This window comes from Pelmatolapia mariae, linkage group LG12 (assembly GCF_036321145.2).
Source record: "Pelmatolapia mariae isolate MD_Pm_ZW linkage group LG12, Pm_UMD_F_2, whole genome shotgun sequence".
Taxonomy (NCBI): Eukaryota; Metazoa; Chordata; class Actinopteri; order Cichliformes; family Cichlidae; genus Pelmatolapia; species Pelmatolapia mariae.
Genome location: NC_086237.1, coordinates 23,980,915 through 23,996,738, shown reverse-complemented (window position 1 = coordinate 23,996,738; position 15,824 = coordinate 23,980,915). Strand labels below are relative to the sequence as shown.

Here is a 15,824-nt window from a genome sequence, read left to right as displayed (position 1 = left end):
ACTTGGCAGTTAAAAAGTAACAGGGTGATTTTTTTTAAGAAACAACAGAAAACCATCATCATTAGAAGACATTTGTAATATTTATTTCAAAGATTTCTCAAAGGCAATTGTGAATCTTTAAAGCTTGTATACGGATATACATACTTGCCCCTGATGACATTAGCCCTTATCACTCTTTGCACATCAGGATAAACTAATAGAAAGACGTACAGCAGAAAGGCTTCAGTCACCCGGCAAGCTAATCCTCACCTGCCGCTTTCACTCATGTTCAAACACTGCGTCACTGTACCAATAAATAACATAATCTCTGAAAATTCTTTAAAACCTAGCACAATCCAAATGATAAATACTGAAAACACTGTTACATTAAACATGCTGCTGCATCAGTGAATGTAACAGTCTAATTATGGCTGGACCTGGAGTCATGAAAGGTTAACGACATCAGCAGAAAGAGATCCATAAGGCTATCATCTTTCCAGTCCATGTGCAAGGGGAGCATGGCAGGTTGCTCCAAGTAAAAAAAAATAAAATAATAACGGTAGTGTTGGGAAGTTGGAGGGTGGGCTCGCAGTGGAATGTGTCACTGTTGCTGGGATGTGGTCTTGATCCAATTAGGATGCAACAGCCATGCGGATCCTCTGTGGGGGACACAGGAGGACATTCTTGGCTGCTTTGACAGTGTTCTTCATCAGCATCGCCACAGTCATCGGGCCAACGCCTCCTGGCACTGGGGTGATGAATCCCGCCTTCTGTCTCACACCTGAAAGTGCACAGGAAAAGTATGACGATTAAGACTTTATACACCAAATGGAACTTTCCAGAAATCAGGTCCTCCTCCCATCATCGTGTGTATAAATATAATATGAAAACAACATAAAGGTCACTTTCTAAATAACACGGGTAATGAGGTAACATGACGCCAAGCATGTGCTCCAGAAACATGATCACGTTCAGCTTCCAAGAAGCAAAGTATAAGTCTGTGCCAAATGTTTGTTTATCAAAACATTTAGTTATTCTTTCCTCCATGAAGGAAGCGATGTCATTGGTTTGTTTTGCTAGCAGGATTACTCAAAGAGTTGTGCATGAATCTGCATGGATGTAAAGCAAGGTCCAGCTTGGTTGTAATAACTTTTGGATGTGAATTGCAAATGTTCAATATGGGAAAAATCTGACATTTTGTGTCATATTGTCACACATAGAAATCAAATTAAAACAACAAACGTCATTATAATGTTTTCTAGAAACTATTACAAACTAATCTAGCTCCAGAACCACGACAAAGCTAGTAGGTCACACCGCTTAATCTTCGAATTTGGGTGTTTTCAGTCCCATTGCCACAGCTGTATAAAAATCAAGCACAAAGCCATGCAGTGTGCTTTTACAAACATTTATGAAAGAGTGGGTCGCTTTAAAAAGCTCACTGAACTTGAGTGTGGTACTGTAATAGGATGCAGCTGTTACAGAGCGTGCGCGGGGGAGGGGTTGAAAAAGGTTGCCTGTGGTACGTTTTATTGGAACACAATTCAAAATGCCTGTGTGTAGCACTGAGGTGTTCACATATGTTCTCCCTCTCAAGCCTTACCGTCAAAATCCACATCCCCAACCAGTCGGCTCTTTCCAGTGACGGGGTCCTGCACTCTGTTTATTCCGACGTCGATCACAGCCGCTCCCTCTTTGATCATGTCTGCAGTGATGAGGTTTGGAATCCCTGAAAGTTCAGTAACACACACACACACACACGCGCACAAAGAGTACAGTTAGTGAAGTACAGCAAAAAGACAAAAAAAGATTAACAAACCAACCAACCAACAAACCTGCAGCAGCCACAATGATGTCAGCAATTTTAGTGTGTTGGCAAAGTTGATCCTTTGGAGTGTATCGGTGAGAAATTGTGACTGTAGCGTCACCTGCCACAGAGAACAGAGGTGTTAGGGGTGCACACGCTTTAGTTTTATCACTCAGCAATTTGCGCACACATATCCTGTCCTACCTCCGGGCCTCTCGTGACGGCCGTCTGTGTGCAGCAACATGGCGATGGGCATGCCCACGTTCTTGGAGCGTCCAGCAACCACGACATTCTTCCCAAAAGTAGGAATACCTGGAAGATAAGAAAATTTGCAATCTTTTAGATAGGGTTAAAATGCTGTTGAAGAATCTGAGAGGAAGAAGGTGGTCACTATAGTTACCTGTGCGTTTAATAATTTCCCAGACACCCCAGGGAGTGGCAGGGAGCATGGTGGACTGATCCAGGCACATGCGGCCCACGTTGACCACGTGGAAACCGTCCACATCCTTGGTTGGGGAAACTGCATTGCAGACTGCACGCTCATCGATGTGTTCTGTCCAAACAAAAGGGAGTTACAGTCAAAACAACTTTATCAACTCGTTCTGCTCACCGTCATAAGGTCAAATTCAGTTTCTCAGAGCAAATTCTGCCTCCAGCATGAAAGAAAATCCAAGCAAGAGACAGCAGGCAGGTGGGCAGTTTTCTGCTCCAACGTAGGCGCTGCAAACACACGTTCACCAAAGCTTGCATTCAGCCGTCATACTGGATTTCTAGACACCACGCACACGTACGCAAACCCGACTCCCAATGCAGGATTTCCCAGTTTTTCTGTACCTGGCAAAGGCAGCTGTACCAGTAGACCGTCCACGCGGGGGTCGGTGTTGAGTTTATCGATCAAGTCCAGTAACTCCTCCTCACTGATGTTCGTGTGCTTGAGAATCGTCTCACTTGAGATTCCTGTGGGAGGTCGAAGTGTGAAAACAACTCTGCTCACAGGCGAACATTTGCAGTTTTGCCAATCACACGTATGAGGAATGTGCACGCCCCCCCCAAAAAAACCAAAACAACACCTACCGACATCAGCCGCAGCCCGTGTCTTGTTCAGGACGTAGGAGTGGCTGGCGGGGTTGTCTCCCACGAGAATAACACTCAGATGGGGTCTTCGGTGGCCGGTTGAGACCCATTCCTCTACGTCGGCCCGGACCTCATCCCTAATTTGCCGTGCGAGTTTCTTTCCTGAGATGACCACCGCCTCCTGCCTGGGAGTTGGCGAGACAATTGTGGTCAGAAGACAAGTTATTGGGCATCAAGAAGCTAGGATTCATTGTTTAATTCCTGACAGATTTGTACACAGCTTTATTGAAAAGTGTTGGCCAACATGGCACAAATAACTGCACTGCGGCGCCAAAGCTAAGCCAAAATTCTTTCAACTAGGACTCATGTAAACTCATCTCAACCGTAATCCAAGCACCAGTTCTAGCCTCTAAAATTAGACATTGCCTCCACCTGACTGGGCCACATGCTTTACTACCACTTATGTTTCAATATGTATAGTAAACTGGTAGAAACAAGCAAGGAAAGTCAGGTTCTTTGAGCGTCTAACCATCAGGCACGGTCAGAGATATTCGATGGTTAAAACTCATGTACAGTATTCAGGACTGTACAGACTGCTGCCGCACCGTTTTGTCCTCTTTACACAAGTGTCAAAGATGGTTCTCTGTTATATAATGACAAGCAGAGCGCAGGGGCTAATAACTGAAGAGTAATGAGCCATCGACAGTGATGTAACCGTCACTTTTATCCTGTCCAAAGTAATTAAATCCTCAGAGAAGAGGATTGAGTGTTTTGGGGAGAATGGGACCAGTGTACCAGGTCCCAGACGCAATGTGTCGAGGTTACAGGGCTAATAGAAGTTCAGATCCCCCGACAGGCTGAGGAAAGATCTCGCTTTACAAATGTTTGAATAACTCATGTTCATAATGTTTATCTTTTGTTATTGTTTACTCTGCACATGATAACACAGCACTAGTCCCTCTCGCAGCTGAGTTTGCAGAAATTTTCCTGGCATATATAAATGAAATTACCTTGAAGTAACGTGATCCCACCAGATCTAATTTCACAAGCAGTGATGTAAGATAATCACACACACATATGTCCTAAATTATCAGCCTTGTGTCTTTGTAAATCACGCAGATCATGTGCAGGACCCACGAGATTTAGGAGTAGTTTTTTGTGTGTGTGAAAGATTAGTTAATTGCATGTAGTCATACTGCACTCAGCACGTTTCCAATAAATACCTGCAGATGCAAACGCTTAACAGGCTGCTGCAGCATTACTGTCAACGTGTTATATCAGGTTTTACAGACCATGTGATCAGATCTACCCTGCATGTTCATTTTTCCCCAGGTGTGCACAACTACATCTCGAACTCCACCTGAAGCCTGCCACTGGGTGCAAGCATTCACACAGATTTCATCAGCCAGCCGCCCCACACCTCATCTACTCCTGCAATATTACCGGCTTGACGCTGGGGGCGCTGCGAAATGTGCCCTACTGAGGACGTTTAGTGCAATAAAACAATAAAAGCCAGCAGAATAAAACCCAGCGACCTCATCCGCGTACACAAAAGCCTAAAAACAAGTGGGCACACGGAAAAAAACAAAACAAAAAAGAAGCAAACACTCCCACCGAGTGAGGAAACAAAAGCGCCTCAGAGGTCGTAAAATGACCGTTAAAGCCGCTCAGATCGCAGCAGATGTGCGGAGGAGACTCACCTCGAGGCGGACGTGTGCAGTTTACAGACTTGGTGCTGTGTGTGCTGGCACAGTTTCCTGAGAGTCCTGAGCGCTGCCATTTCTCACCGGCTCACAGAAGACGAGACACAGCTACAGCGCCGGTTACGAAACCCCGGGTCTGACGGAGGGAGGCTGGGAAGGAGGAAAAGGAGCAGAGCGGCTTTAAACACCTCCCCCCCCCCGCTCGTGCAAGCTGCCTACGTCACTGCTATCAGTCACCAGCCCTCTGCTGCGGATACCAGAGCCCTGCCCCTTTACAGCAGCCCTGCGTGGAAGTTCATGAGCGGTACCAGGCCAATATAGAGTCAGAGTTGTTGTTGTTTTAGAGCTTTAAAGGTATTTTTCACGTACAGTTTCCACGTTCAAACAACCAGGATCATCATAGTTAACTAAAACAACATTGAGACCAAGTCTAGGTGTGGTAAAAACATTTGAATCAACTGAATTAAAAGCTAATTCATAAAAAAGACTTAAGCATATTATATACTTGCAAAACTAACTTAATTGTTTTGTATTTTCACAGAACTTTTTGCAGTTTTCACCGCAGGCCAAAGTCACACCCTCCAATGCTCAGAGACACTGCAAAAACCCAAGAACCCCATCATAGACTCTACAGGCTTCAGTTAGCATGTTAAAGGTCATTACAGTTAGTAAAAAAGTGAACAATCGTGGCTTGTTTTTCCCTCTACCCTTGTGGAAACAGGTTAGAGGTTTCTGGTTCAGCTTCGCCCACTTCTGAGGTGCACGAAGAAGAGCAAACATCTGAGGACTCTGACAAAGGCTACAGGCAACAAGGAACTATAGAGTTGTTCTTCATACTATAAATGTAGTTTGGAAGAGTTGCCAGGAGAAAGCACCATGTTTGTCATAAATCAAACACAACAAATCAGCACAAACACCTCATAGCAGCTGTCAGGCACGGTGGTGGAGGGGTGATGATTTAGGCTTGTTCTGCAGCCACAGGACACTTTGCAGTCATCGAGTTGACCGACTTTCATTTTACTCATGACTTTTTGGTTGTCTGTGTCACTTTTCACAAATTTGTTCATTGACACGTTTATTAACCAAAATAAAAATAAACATTTGAGAAAAAAATCTTACAATATATACTCTTATACTTACAAGACTGACTGAAATAAAAAATAAACAGAAAACATTCTTACTTTTTGACAGTGTGGTCAGATTTGAAACACCCAGACAGCTTAATGAGGCTTTGGTGTAAATTCATATCAAGTCTATCAAATGAAGTGTGTTTGTATTGTAATATATTTTCTGAACTTCCTAAATCTTGCTTCTAACTCTTAACGCCCACATTATAATAAGAAAACTAAAACCAACACTGAAACTGGATTGTTATTATTAGATTACTAAATGATTATCATGGCTTTCTTGGTCAAGTTGAGCAGCTTTAACATCCTTTAAAACGTTTTTTTCTGAAACCATAACAAAAAACAACTACAAATATAATGGCGTACATGGCACATTTATCTATTGGATGTATTAAAGCAGATTTTTATACATTTAAATATTCAATTATGTACACATAACAAGAATTGTACTTTAGTGAAGCACTTGATTAAATGTAGGTCTTATCTGTACTCAAGTTTATTTCAAACTGTGGGCACTTAAAGGAAAAACAGTTCTAAAGCAGTGGATTTTTGGGAGTTAACCCCAGTGTCTGCGGGAGGTTTTGTGGAAAAATGTAATACCTGACTGAACCTTTTGAAACACACTGATCTGTTCTCTGTTTGCCACTGTTTGTTCTCACTCTTTGGTGTAACCACAAGCTAACAGCCTAGCTTAGAGCTTGGAGAGTACCGAGATGTACTGTACTTCCTTATCTGGAGAGCACATGCAGGGTGGGCTATATTAATGAATATGGAGGTTCTCTGACAGATAATGTTGTATGCTTCAGATCATATGCTGTCTCTCTCTTCTCTTCTCCATCTTTCAGGTACAAGTTCATCTTGTTTCATATATCCAAAGATTTATTTATTTTATTTTATATATACATTCATATATTTATTTATTTTATATTTTGATATCTCTCTGATAGGTTTGTGTTTCCAGACTAATGATGCCTTCATCTGCACTGATGTGTCTTTTTTTGCCTCATATTGCGAATTCCAAATGCAAATCCTAGACTTTAGACCTTTTACTCCAGATTTTTTATCGGCTTAATTAGTTTTGCTATAATGAGGGAACAGGCCTCACCTGGCCATGAAATAGCTTGTTATTGAACTGAAAATGGAAAAGATTTAAGCTGACAGTCTGCACGTAGATCACATATCCATTGTTTGATTTCAAATCTGCCTCTGTCTCACCCTGTCCCTAGGATCTACCTCTGTCACACCAGCCTTCTTCATGTCCTCCTTCGCTACATCCATGAACCTTCTCTGAGGTCTTCCTCTTTTCCTCCTGGCTGGCAGCTTCATATTCAGCTTCCCTTGTCCAGTATATCCATTAATCTCTCCCCTGCACCATGTCCAAACCATCTCAGCCCTACCTCTCTAACTTTGTCTTAAAACTCACAACTCACAGCTGTCTCACTGTCCTCATATTAAACAATCAAAAATTCATATAGAAATAAGGGGAATGTTCTATGTCACAGTATTACAGTGTCACAGTATGTCACAGTGCTCCAGGATGACACATAAGAAAGTAACAGCTTTCTAACAGAAAGTTCTTGATCTTGGAATATGCACGTAGTAGTACCCACAGGCAGCCTGAAGGGGGCGACAGACTACCGGTTGTGCTGCTGCAGACAGCAGACAGAGGAAGAGGCTCTGTGGGTGCAGTTCATGTTAGCCTTCACTGTTGCTGTTAGCAGGCACCACTGACAAGTGCCTCGCACAGTGTACTCCTAAAACGCGTTTCTGTTTATTAAACCAGCTTCAAGAGTTCAAATCGAGGATCTTAAACGATTCCTGCGCCAAGATGAGCTTCCTGTTGTAAGTAAAGTTTTTTTTGTTTTTTTTAAGCGCTCGTGGAGTTACAGCCGGAGCTTGCGGTTAATGTTAGCTGCGCTTCTACGAAGTTCAGTCAAGGGAAGTAAGCGGCGATAAAATAAGACACCGCTACATAAAGTAGTCAGCTAACCGCATCCCAGTCTTAGTATAGTTTTAAGTTATGTTAAAGTCACCCATTTCTTACGCAGAGCTACCACTGATGATTGTAACATGATCGGGAAACTGTTGATTTACAGTTCTCCACAACTCACGAACTATAACTTTTTAAAGTAGTGAGTTAGTACGTGCTAACTTTGCTAGCCTGGTGAGCAGCGCTAACTCGCGTTTGGTTAGCCAGCTTAGCTCATATAGTCACTCTCTAATTGACTTAAGTGATGCTAGACATTCAATTTTTAGTCATGAGCCACACCTTTGGAGGTCTAATCTCGCTGGGTGGTTATAAAATGTAAAGCAACGCCGCTAATTAAGTTTCCGTTGTTTACAGTAATACCGTGACACTGGTGCATTTCCTGTCAGTGGGTATGCACTATAATGTGGTTGAGTCACGGCTCTGACGCTGTGATAACCAAAGTTTTTGGTTTGATGGCAAACGCTGCAGCGGTCATCCATCACGAGTTTGGATTCAGCGTGAAGTTCATAGATGTCCACCACCAAGCTTGCGTCTGCCGAGTGCACACATGAATAGGAGTCCTCCTGTGTGTAGATCAAGGCCCAGGAAGAGGATCTGCTCTAAGATTAGCCTTTTAAAAACAACACTTTAGAGAAAAGTCTGTTGTTTATATAGTTCACTATCACAAGTTCAGTCTTTATCGTGTTTAGCTCTCTGTCCTGTTACACATTTGATTTGACAGTCTTACCCCAAAATACCTTATAAAGGAAAAAAATAAAAGAGGAAGGAAAACACATGAAAGTCGGCCATGCAGGAATCGGACACAGACAGATCAACATGTCCAGTTTACAGTATATTTATCAGATATCAGATATTTAAGATGTAAAATTTACATTGTCAACATTTCAAGGGCAGATGTTAACCCCGCGGGGGAGAGGGGGAAGACAGATATGGCCTGTGCCACATGACCACCGTGAAGACAATATTTCTTAGATCCACTTTGATTTCTTTCCAGTGGTAGTCGCTCATCCAAGACCTTCAAGCCAAAGAAGAACATCCCAGAGGGCTCCCACCAGTATGAGCTGCTGAAACATGCAGAGGCAACGCTGGGTAGCGGAAACCTGAGACAGGCTGTCATGCTGCCAGAAGGAGAGGATCTCAATGAATGGATTGCAGTGAATAGTGAGTGACTTAGTACAATGAGCCTGCACACACAGTATCCAACTAACCAGTTAAAGTTTGTACCTGTGCCCAGTGTTAACATGAATCATAAATAAAATAGTTCTGTACAGGTGCTGCACATTTGCACCACCCTGTGGTGTGAATAGAGTAGTAGGGTCATAGAAGAGTGCACACAGCTGGCAAACTGGTAAATAATTGGTTGTTGCATTAAGCAGGGATTGTAGAATTACATGTTTTATATATTATCTCTAATAAAATATGGTATGTTTAAATATATGGCTTGTGTGCATTTTGTGCTTTTTAAATCTATTAAACTGTGAGTGTAGATGATACTAAAATACATATTATAATTTAATTTGTTGCAACCCCCCTCCTCCCAGTTCTTTCATCATAATAATAACATGCATAAATTCTGGATAAAACAAATAAGAATTTACTCTTTCCATTAGCGGTGGATTTCTTCAACCAGATCAACATGCTGTACGGTACCATCACAGAGTTCTGCACCGAGACGAGCTGCTCCGTGATGTCTGCAGGACCAAGGTAACGCCAGTCATTGTCCTCCTCATGTTTGTGCTCTTAATTTAGAGTAAAAGTATTTTCACTAGGGCATATTTAACTGAAGTCACTTTGTGACACAGCAGGAAAACCACAGGTGTGCTTTATCTATTTGTGTGGTTAATGATGTACACGATGGCCCACTGTCATGCGTATATGGGTAATGTCAAGAGCCATCTGTAAGATTTATCAATTCAACACAACAACACCGAGACTAGGGTTGCAGCGATTAATCAAGTAATTTGATTATAAAAAATTCTCAACACAAATTCTTTGCTCCAGTGCTTCATTTAACACGTGACTCTGTAGCACGTCGGTGTTGCCATGGAAACGTGAGCCACATTTGTGACTAAAAACAGACCTGGAATACAAACGCAATAAAAAGTTTGACAACGTTAGATTGTATTAATATTTAAAAAAACAACAACAAAAAAAAAAAAACGTTAAAACTTTTTTTCACAAGCCAATAGAAATTTAGACCGGCCAGCAAAACTCAGAGGCAGAGTAAAGGTACATTTTTATGCCTTAGTTTAAATTTCATATATATCTTATTTTGACCTTTGACTGTACTTGAGATTATTTATATATTTTTACATTTAAGAGAAGTGGATTTTTGACTTTTAAGACTTGGGTTATTATTGAGCTATGGGAGAAACATGTTTTAGTGTTTGATACCAAAACATAATGTTTTTGTTGAGGATTTAATTACCCCCCCCCCCAACAAAACAAACAAAAAAAAGACCAACAAAAACAAAAAGCTAAATCTGTTTTGCACCGTGTATCAGATAAAGCAAAATTCAGCTGACTCATTTCATGCGCGTCCACTTCCTGTGTTTTATCATCTCCACAATTAAATTTTATCTATTTATTTGCCGTTATTTTACCAGGAAGTCTCACTGAGATAAAAATAGCTTTCTTTTACATAAGAGACCTGGTCCAGCTATTAAGATCTGATGTCCTGAGTTAACTGCAGAATCAGATTCCCAGATCACATTTTGAGTGGTGGAGATGGTTAAGTTAAATCAGCTTCAAATCCGTCATCTGAATGTCACATGAGGAACACGGGAATTAAATCTTGCACGTGGACCCTGTAGAAGCTGTTTAGTTAGACTCTTCCCCTATCCTCTGTCCTGCCAAGACTTTCTGCGCTCAGTCTCTAATCAGGAGGAAGAGACGAGGGGGGTTCACTTCCTGTTGACATAGCCGCCATCAAGACTACGAAACTTCTGCATTTCCCTCTTCTGTTCTTTTTTTGGCCTGTCAGCTACCAGATGACGTTCCACTGTCCTGACAGATACACAGTTATATGCAGAGCTCTCATTTTTCTTCAGCAAGTCCAGTTTAACTACTGAATCAAGGTGGTAATCTGAGAGATGACAATTGATTTTGTTCTTTCTCTGAAGGTATGAGTATCACTGGGCTGACGGCACCAATATTAAGAAGCCCATCAAATGCTCTGCACCCAAGTACATTGACTATTTGATGACTTGGGTGCAGGATCAGCTGGATGATGAGACACTTTTCCCCTCCAAGATTGGTGAGTTTTAACAAAACTTAAAGCTTTTGTTTGTGTTTATCAGATAGAGGGATGTTCCCTTTGACTTTATTTTTAGCCTGTGAGAATGATTTAATTATGGTATTATTGGTCTTCTGTGTTTTTGAAAAAAAGACCAAAGAGCAGAAATAAGTTTTTTAGCTGCACACTTGGCATTTAAAGCAATGCAATCCTAAACATACAGACAAGATAACCAAGGGCAGCAGGATAATGGTGTTGGCGGTCCAAGCCAGTCACATGACTTCAGTCCAGCTAAACTGTGTCTTGCATGCTGAGGAGCGGACCGATGCCAAGAAGCCCCTTAGACAAACAAGCTTTCTCTTTGTTCATTTTCTACAGCTGAGGTTTTAAAACTGGAAGACAGCGCATGAGAAGGTTACAGTTCCTGCTGCCAGTCTGTCTGTGAATGTGATACTATCACCTTTAAACTGCAAAAGTTTCACTTTAAATATCAGCATTGTAGTTTTATATTAAAACATCAATTTTTAAGTTAGGCAAATGAGCTAAAAGTCCAGCAATCCTCAGGATTGGTTGGATAGGTTGAAATGCATAGTTGACATTGAGGCAGCGCATACTCTTCTCTTGACATCAGCATTTTCCAACCCCTTCTCCCCTACAGGAGTTCCCTTTCCCAAGAATTTCATGTCTGTGGCCAAAACCATCCTGAAGCGCCTGTTCAGGGTTTACGCTCACATCTACCACCAGCATTTTGACTCTGTGATGCAGCTGCAGGAGGAGGCCCACCTCAACACCTCCTTCAAGCACTTCATTTTCTTTGTTCAGGTAGGAGGTTTGTGGTTCTACAGCCCCTTTCACACCTGGACTGTTATTTATATATACTGATCTAAAGAGTGCCGAGTCATTTTTTCTCTTACTGTTGGTTGAGTAATCTTTGTGCTGAGGAACTAATAATGTTTCTGAAACTGCTTCCATTTGGCTCAGCTTTGACTAAAAGCATTTTTAAGATGGTGACAACTTCTTGTAATATATATCTAAGGCTTTGTTTGCACTGCAGACAGAAGTCACACTGGTCTGAAGCCAGTTTTATTTAGTTTTTTTGCTTTCATATGATTCAGATCTATTTTTTTTATGACGGCACATATCACATTGAGCCACTTCCATAACTGATACCACATATTTTTGCAATGCTACCTCAGTCTGTAAGCAGTTAAATTAGAATACATGTGACTCATGCACATTCGCCTGACATGAGTATCTTGCTGCAAGACTTGTGGAGAAGACAGATGTAGTTAAAAGCCTCCTGAAATGTTTGTATGTACACACACCTCCATGTAGAAATAGTAGTCATTACTCTGCTGAAAGCCATAATGAGAAAGTTAGCTCCCTCTTTTCATCCTTTTCATCTTGATCATGTGCACACTAATTCTCTGGCGTCCACTGCACATTAACTTTTAAGTGAAACTGTGATTGGCGACTTCTTTGGCCTCCGGGTTTATTTCTGTTCAGCAGTGTGCTGCGTGTGCCTGCATGGCTATTTTTGTCCATGCGGTTCTCTTCAAGGTCCTTATATGTGGTAATGTCCACATTTAAAAAAAAAAAAAAAAAAAAAAAGTAATGTGAAGAGCCAAACAGGAAAAAAAAGTCACTTTTGAGAAAAAAAAAGATTCAAATTGATATTTAAACATGTTCACAGACCACACTTGTCACAATAGCTGACATTGCTCAAACACAGGAATAAACTGAGGTACTCTCAGTTGCAGAACAAGATAAAACCACATCTTAATAGTGTGTGGTAGTAAATACTATGTGCTGTTAAGATGTCTTTTTATCATAGACTATACATAATGTACTTAAGTGTCTTGCGTCACACGTGCTTGATGCTAAATGCCAGTTTTAGTGCAGGTACTGATGCTCTAACTGTTTCAACAACAATAATAAGAGGCCATCGCCTGCAAAGAAAGTTCGACATACGCAGGATTCCATTAGCAGTCAGGATAAGCGGTCACACGAATATGGTTGTTAACTCATTAGGTTAACCCAGGGTTTATGAATCTAGCACTCATGTTAAAGGGGTGGTGTTGGCAGCCATCACAAACATGCCTAGGTCTACTGTCACCAAAGCAGTTGAATTTACAGAAGATAAAACTATAATGAAGACAAAGCAGCCGTATGTGTGTCTGTAATAGGAAAAGCACAGTAGAGCAGTACAGTATTAAGGTCCTGTGTGAATGTGCAGTCAGTATGATGGGAAAAGACCTGCTGTGTTAATAAAGTCGAGCCCGTTTGAAGCCAGGAAGGCGGGAGGGTCAGTGAATACAGTTGTGTCTTAAAATCTATCTTTTATGACTGATGTTCAGCGTGGACAGACATAGACTTTAGAAGTTACTTAAAAAAAAACTTTAGATGCTCCTGCTATCTGAGCATGGAGCACTGAGGTATCTTCCATGAATCCATTCCTAATCTCAGACATAAGGTTATTTCTTCAGCATAAATGACCAGGATACCTTGGTAAGAAGTGAACCATCCTCATAGTACAGAAACCAAAGTTAACCCTGAAATTACCCAAATCCTGGTTCATAGTACAGGCCTTGTGTTGGTTGTGAAGAGAATTTTTATTTTGGAGCTTTAGTAAATGCTACACTTTTATTTTATAGTTTTACACTTTAAACTTAAAGGTTCCCTGTCTAGTTTTCTCCTAAATAGATAAATAATGTTTACATTAATCATTCACATTGTGTCTATCCATGAGGTCTGAGAACCATTTAAATAAACTTATATAAAATATATCTTAGAAACTAATCTGGAATACATGTGTAATTTTTAAAAACTTTTTTCTTACAGGAGTTCAACCTCATTGACCGGCGAGAGCTCGCTCCCCTGCACGACTTGATCGAGAAGCTGGGATCAAAGGACAGATAGACATTTCATCACACGTCTTCCCTTCATAACATTTTTTCCCTCCTTTTTTTCGCTGTCTGTGACCTCTTCTACCTCTGACTTCTAGCCTCAGCTCTGAAAATCTGTGCCTTCCTCCTCGTATCTCCTGAATCTTTGCTGTATTCTTTCCCTTTTGTTCCTTTCTGTTGTTTGCTGTCTTTGAGCCTCTGTTTTTTGTTTATTTTAGCTTCACAAGATCATAAAATAATGTTGTAGAGTAAACTTTTTTTTTTTATACAGGGCTGTGGTTAATGACTCTTTAAGAGCAACCTACTGATTTTTTTTTTTTTTTTTAATTGGACCAAGGACATTTGGAAGTTAAAGTGAAACACAGCTTCTCTTTCAGAAGCTGCTGAGCAGGGTTTGCTAACACTTGCTATTTAGTAATTCCTTTTGTTAACTGATCCGCTGTAATTACAGAAACTGACCAAACGTAGGTTTTTCTTTTTCTTTTTTAACTCTCTGTCATTAGTTTACAGGGAGAGTAACAGGAAGGATGGGGGGTAGTGACGTTAACAAAGGTTTTTGGAGGGCTTTTGTAACATTACATGAAGGCAGGCAAAAAAATGTAACAGTATATTATAGTATATTAACAGTATATAGAGCTCTCTGTCACGCGCTAGTTGTGTATCTGATATCTCACACACGCTAACAGGGGTCTGATTATGTGACGAGATTCAGTGATAGTTAATCGTAAGGTGCCTTTCCTCTTACACCATAAAAGAACATCATCTTAGACTCCAGTAGTTTCAGTTTGGTCACACATTACTGTCTTTTTGCACTTTTTTTCCTTCCTTATTTGATTAAAATAGTAAAATGTGAGATATAGTGCTTTTATTTACAATTTGGTTCCACCTATAGCTTTTATAATGACCCTGTGAAGGGACTATGTAGTGTAAAGTCAACCTGTTAACAGCAAAATATAATCTGTGAACTTTTTTAAAATTTTAGTTCTTTTCTGTGGTGCCGATTAAAGTCAGTGCTGGTACTTAGTTTCTTTGTTTTTCCTTTTATTTTCAAAATTTGTACTAAATATTCCCCCTGAAGTGGACCATAGTGTGATAACTATTACTATTATTACACCTGTACACCTGAGATGTATGCAGTATTTCAGGCATGGTCAGTTCCTCCGGCTTCAAACAGCAGGGCTGTTTGTACTACCATCTTTTTATAAACTGAAGCAGATTATATTCCTGCTGAATGCTTTGTCTGGTTTTATCAAGGGAATTCTTGTTGGACCTAAATTTCTATTGGACAATCACGTGACCAATTATGATCTTAAATTATGCACAACAGGAACTAACTATTAGATTTAGGGGCAGCAGGATTCATTTTATTTTTTTGTTACCACTTTGTAAGAAAGACTTGTTGTCATATCAAGGTAAAGGTGTAATTGTAAACTTTTAGTTCATGGCTCACAAGATGCTAGTCAAGTCAGTACTCTGCAGGCATTTCCAGGCATTACCTTGAATCTGTATTCAATGACATGTTTTTGAAATCTATTTTCTTTTTTTTTCCCTCACGATTTTTATTTTTAAGATTTTGGTATGACGTTACATTTCATATTGCATTGCAAAATGTTGGCTTTATCTTTTGAATCTTGTATAACAAAAAGGGCTTTGAAATGAATGAAACCAGTTTTTTTTTTTTTTTTTTTTTTTATTGGACCAATTGTTGGCTGGTCATTCAGGCTAAGAAAGAGTTGTTTGTATGTACCACGTCCACACATTTGCTGTACATAAGATCAGTGTTTTCTCTGAACAAACCTGTGCCTTACCATAATGGAAGTGTCTGATATGATGGCATTGATAGATCAGAAACTCAATAAACACTGAAAAGACACTGCTGCTTGGTGTGTACTGCATGTCCATGACATGTCTTTTTAAAAGACTATTACCAATACCATTGCCAATATTAGTGTTTCTGACAGTTCATTTAGTAACATGCAGCTGAGCAGTTTCCAGGGAATCAT

General features: G+C 40.5%; 2 protein-coding genes across 2 annotated transcripts; one reads left to right on the top strand and one right to left on the bottom strand.

Moving 5' to 3' along the window:
• Nucleotides 1-58: 58 nt before the first annotated feature.
• Nucleotides 59-4,741, bottom strand: mthfd2 (methylenetetrahydrofolate dehydrogenase (NADP+ dependent) 2, methenyltetrahydrofolate cyclohydrolase). The gene is made up of 8 exons (XM_063489319.1): nucleotides 4,561-4,741; nucleotides 2,861-3,045; nucleotides 2,621-2,743; nucleotides 2,187-2,339; nucleotides 1,991-2,098; nucleotides 1,815-1,907; nucleotides 1,583-1,708; nucleotides 59-760 (listed from the first exon to the last, which is right to left on the bottom strand). The coding sequence occupies exons 1-8, from the start codon at nucleotides 4,638-4,640 to the stop codon at nucleotides 612-614; spliced, it is 1,017 nt and encodes a 338-aa protein (XP_063345389.1). The 5' UTR covers nucleotides 4,641-4,741; the 3' UTR covers nucleotides 59-611.
• A 1,752-nt stretch (nucleotides 4,742-6,493) lies between these two features.
• Nucleotides 6,494-15,686, top strand: mob1a (MOB kinase activator 1A). Its single transcript, XM_063490301.1, has 7 exons — nucleotides 6,494-6,535; nucleotides 6,917-7,532; nucleotides 8,675-8,841; nucleotides 9,291-9,384; nucleotides 10,803-10,936; nucleotides 11,574-11,737; nucleotides 13,757-15,686. The coding sequence occupies exons 2-7, from the start codon at nucleotides 7,519-7,521 to the stop codon at nucleotides 13,832-13,834; spliced, it is 651 nt and encodes a 216-aa protein (XP_063346371.1). The 5' UTR covers nucleotides 6,494-6,535; nucleotides 6,917-7,518; the 3' UTR covers nucleotides 13,835-15,686.
• Nucleotides 15,687-15,824: the final 138 nt, after the last annotated feature.

What these genes read in the sequence shown, in the direction of transcription:
- mthfd2 (XM_063489319.1), bottom strand. Translation starts at nt 4,640, where the DNA reads ATGGCAGCGCTCAGGACTCTCAGGAAACTGTGCCAGCACACACAGCAC. An exon ending in CTGCACACGTCCGCCTCGAG is followed by an intron (nt 3,046 to 4,560) that starts GTGAGTCTCCTC and finishes GCCAACTCCCAG; the next exon opens with GCAGGAGGCGGTGGTCATCT. An exon ending in TGGGGATGTGGATTTTGACG is followed by an intron (nt 761 to 1,582) that starts GTAAGGCTTGAG and finishes GTGCACTTTCAG; the next exon opens with GTGTGAGACAGAAGGCGGGA.
- mob1a (XM_063490301.1), top strand. An exon ending in TGAATGGATTGCAGTGAATA is followed by an intron (nt 8,842 to 9,290) that starts GTGAGTGACTTA and finishes TCTTTCCATTAG; the next exon opens with CGGTGGATTTCTTCAACCAG. An exon ending in ACTTTTCCCCTCCAAGATTG is followed by an intron (nt 10,937 to 11,573) that starts GTGAGTTTTAAC and finishes TCTCCCCTACAG; the next exon opens with GAGTTCCCTTTCCCAAGAAT.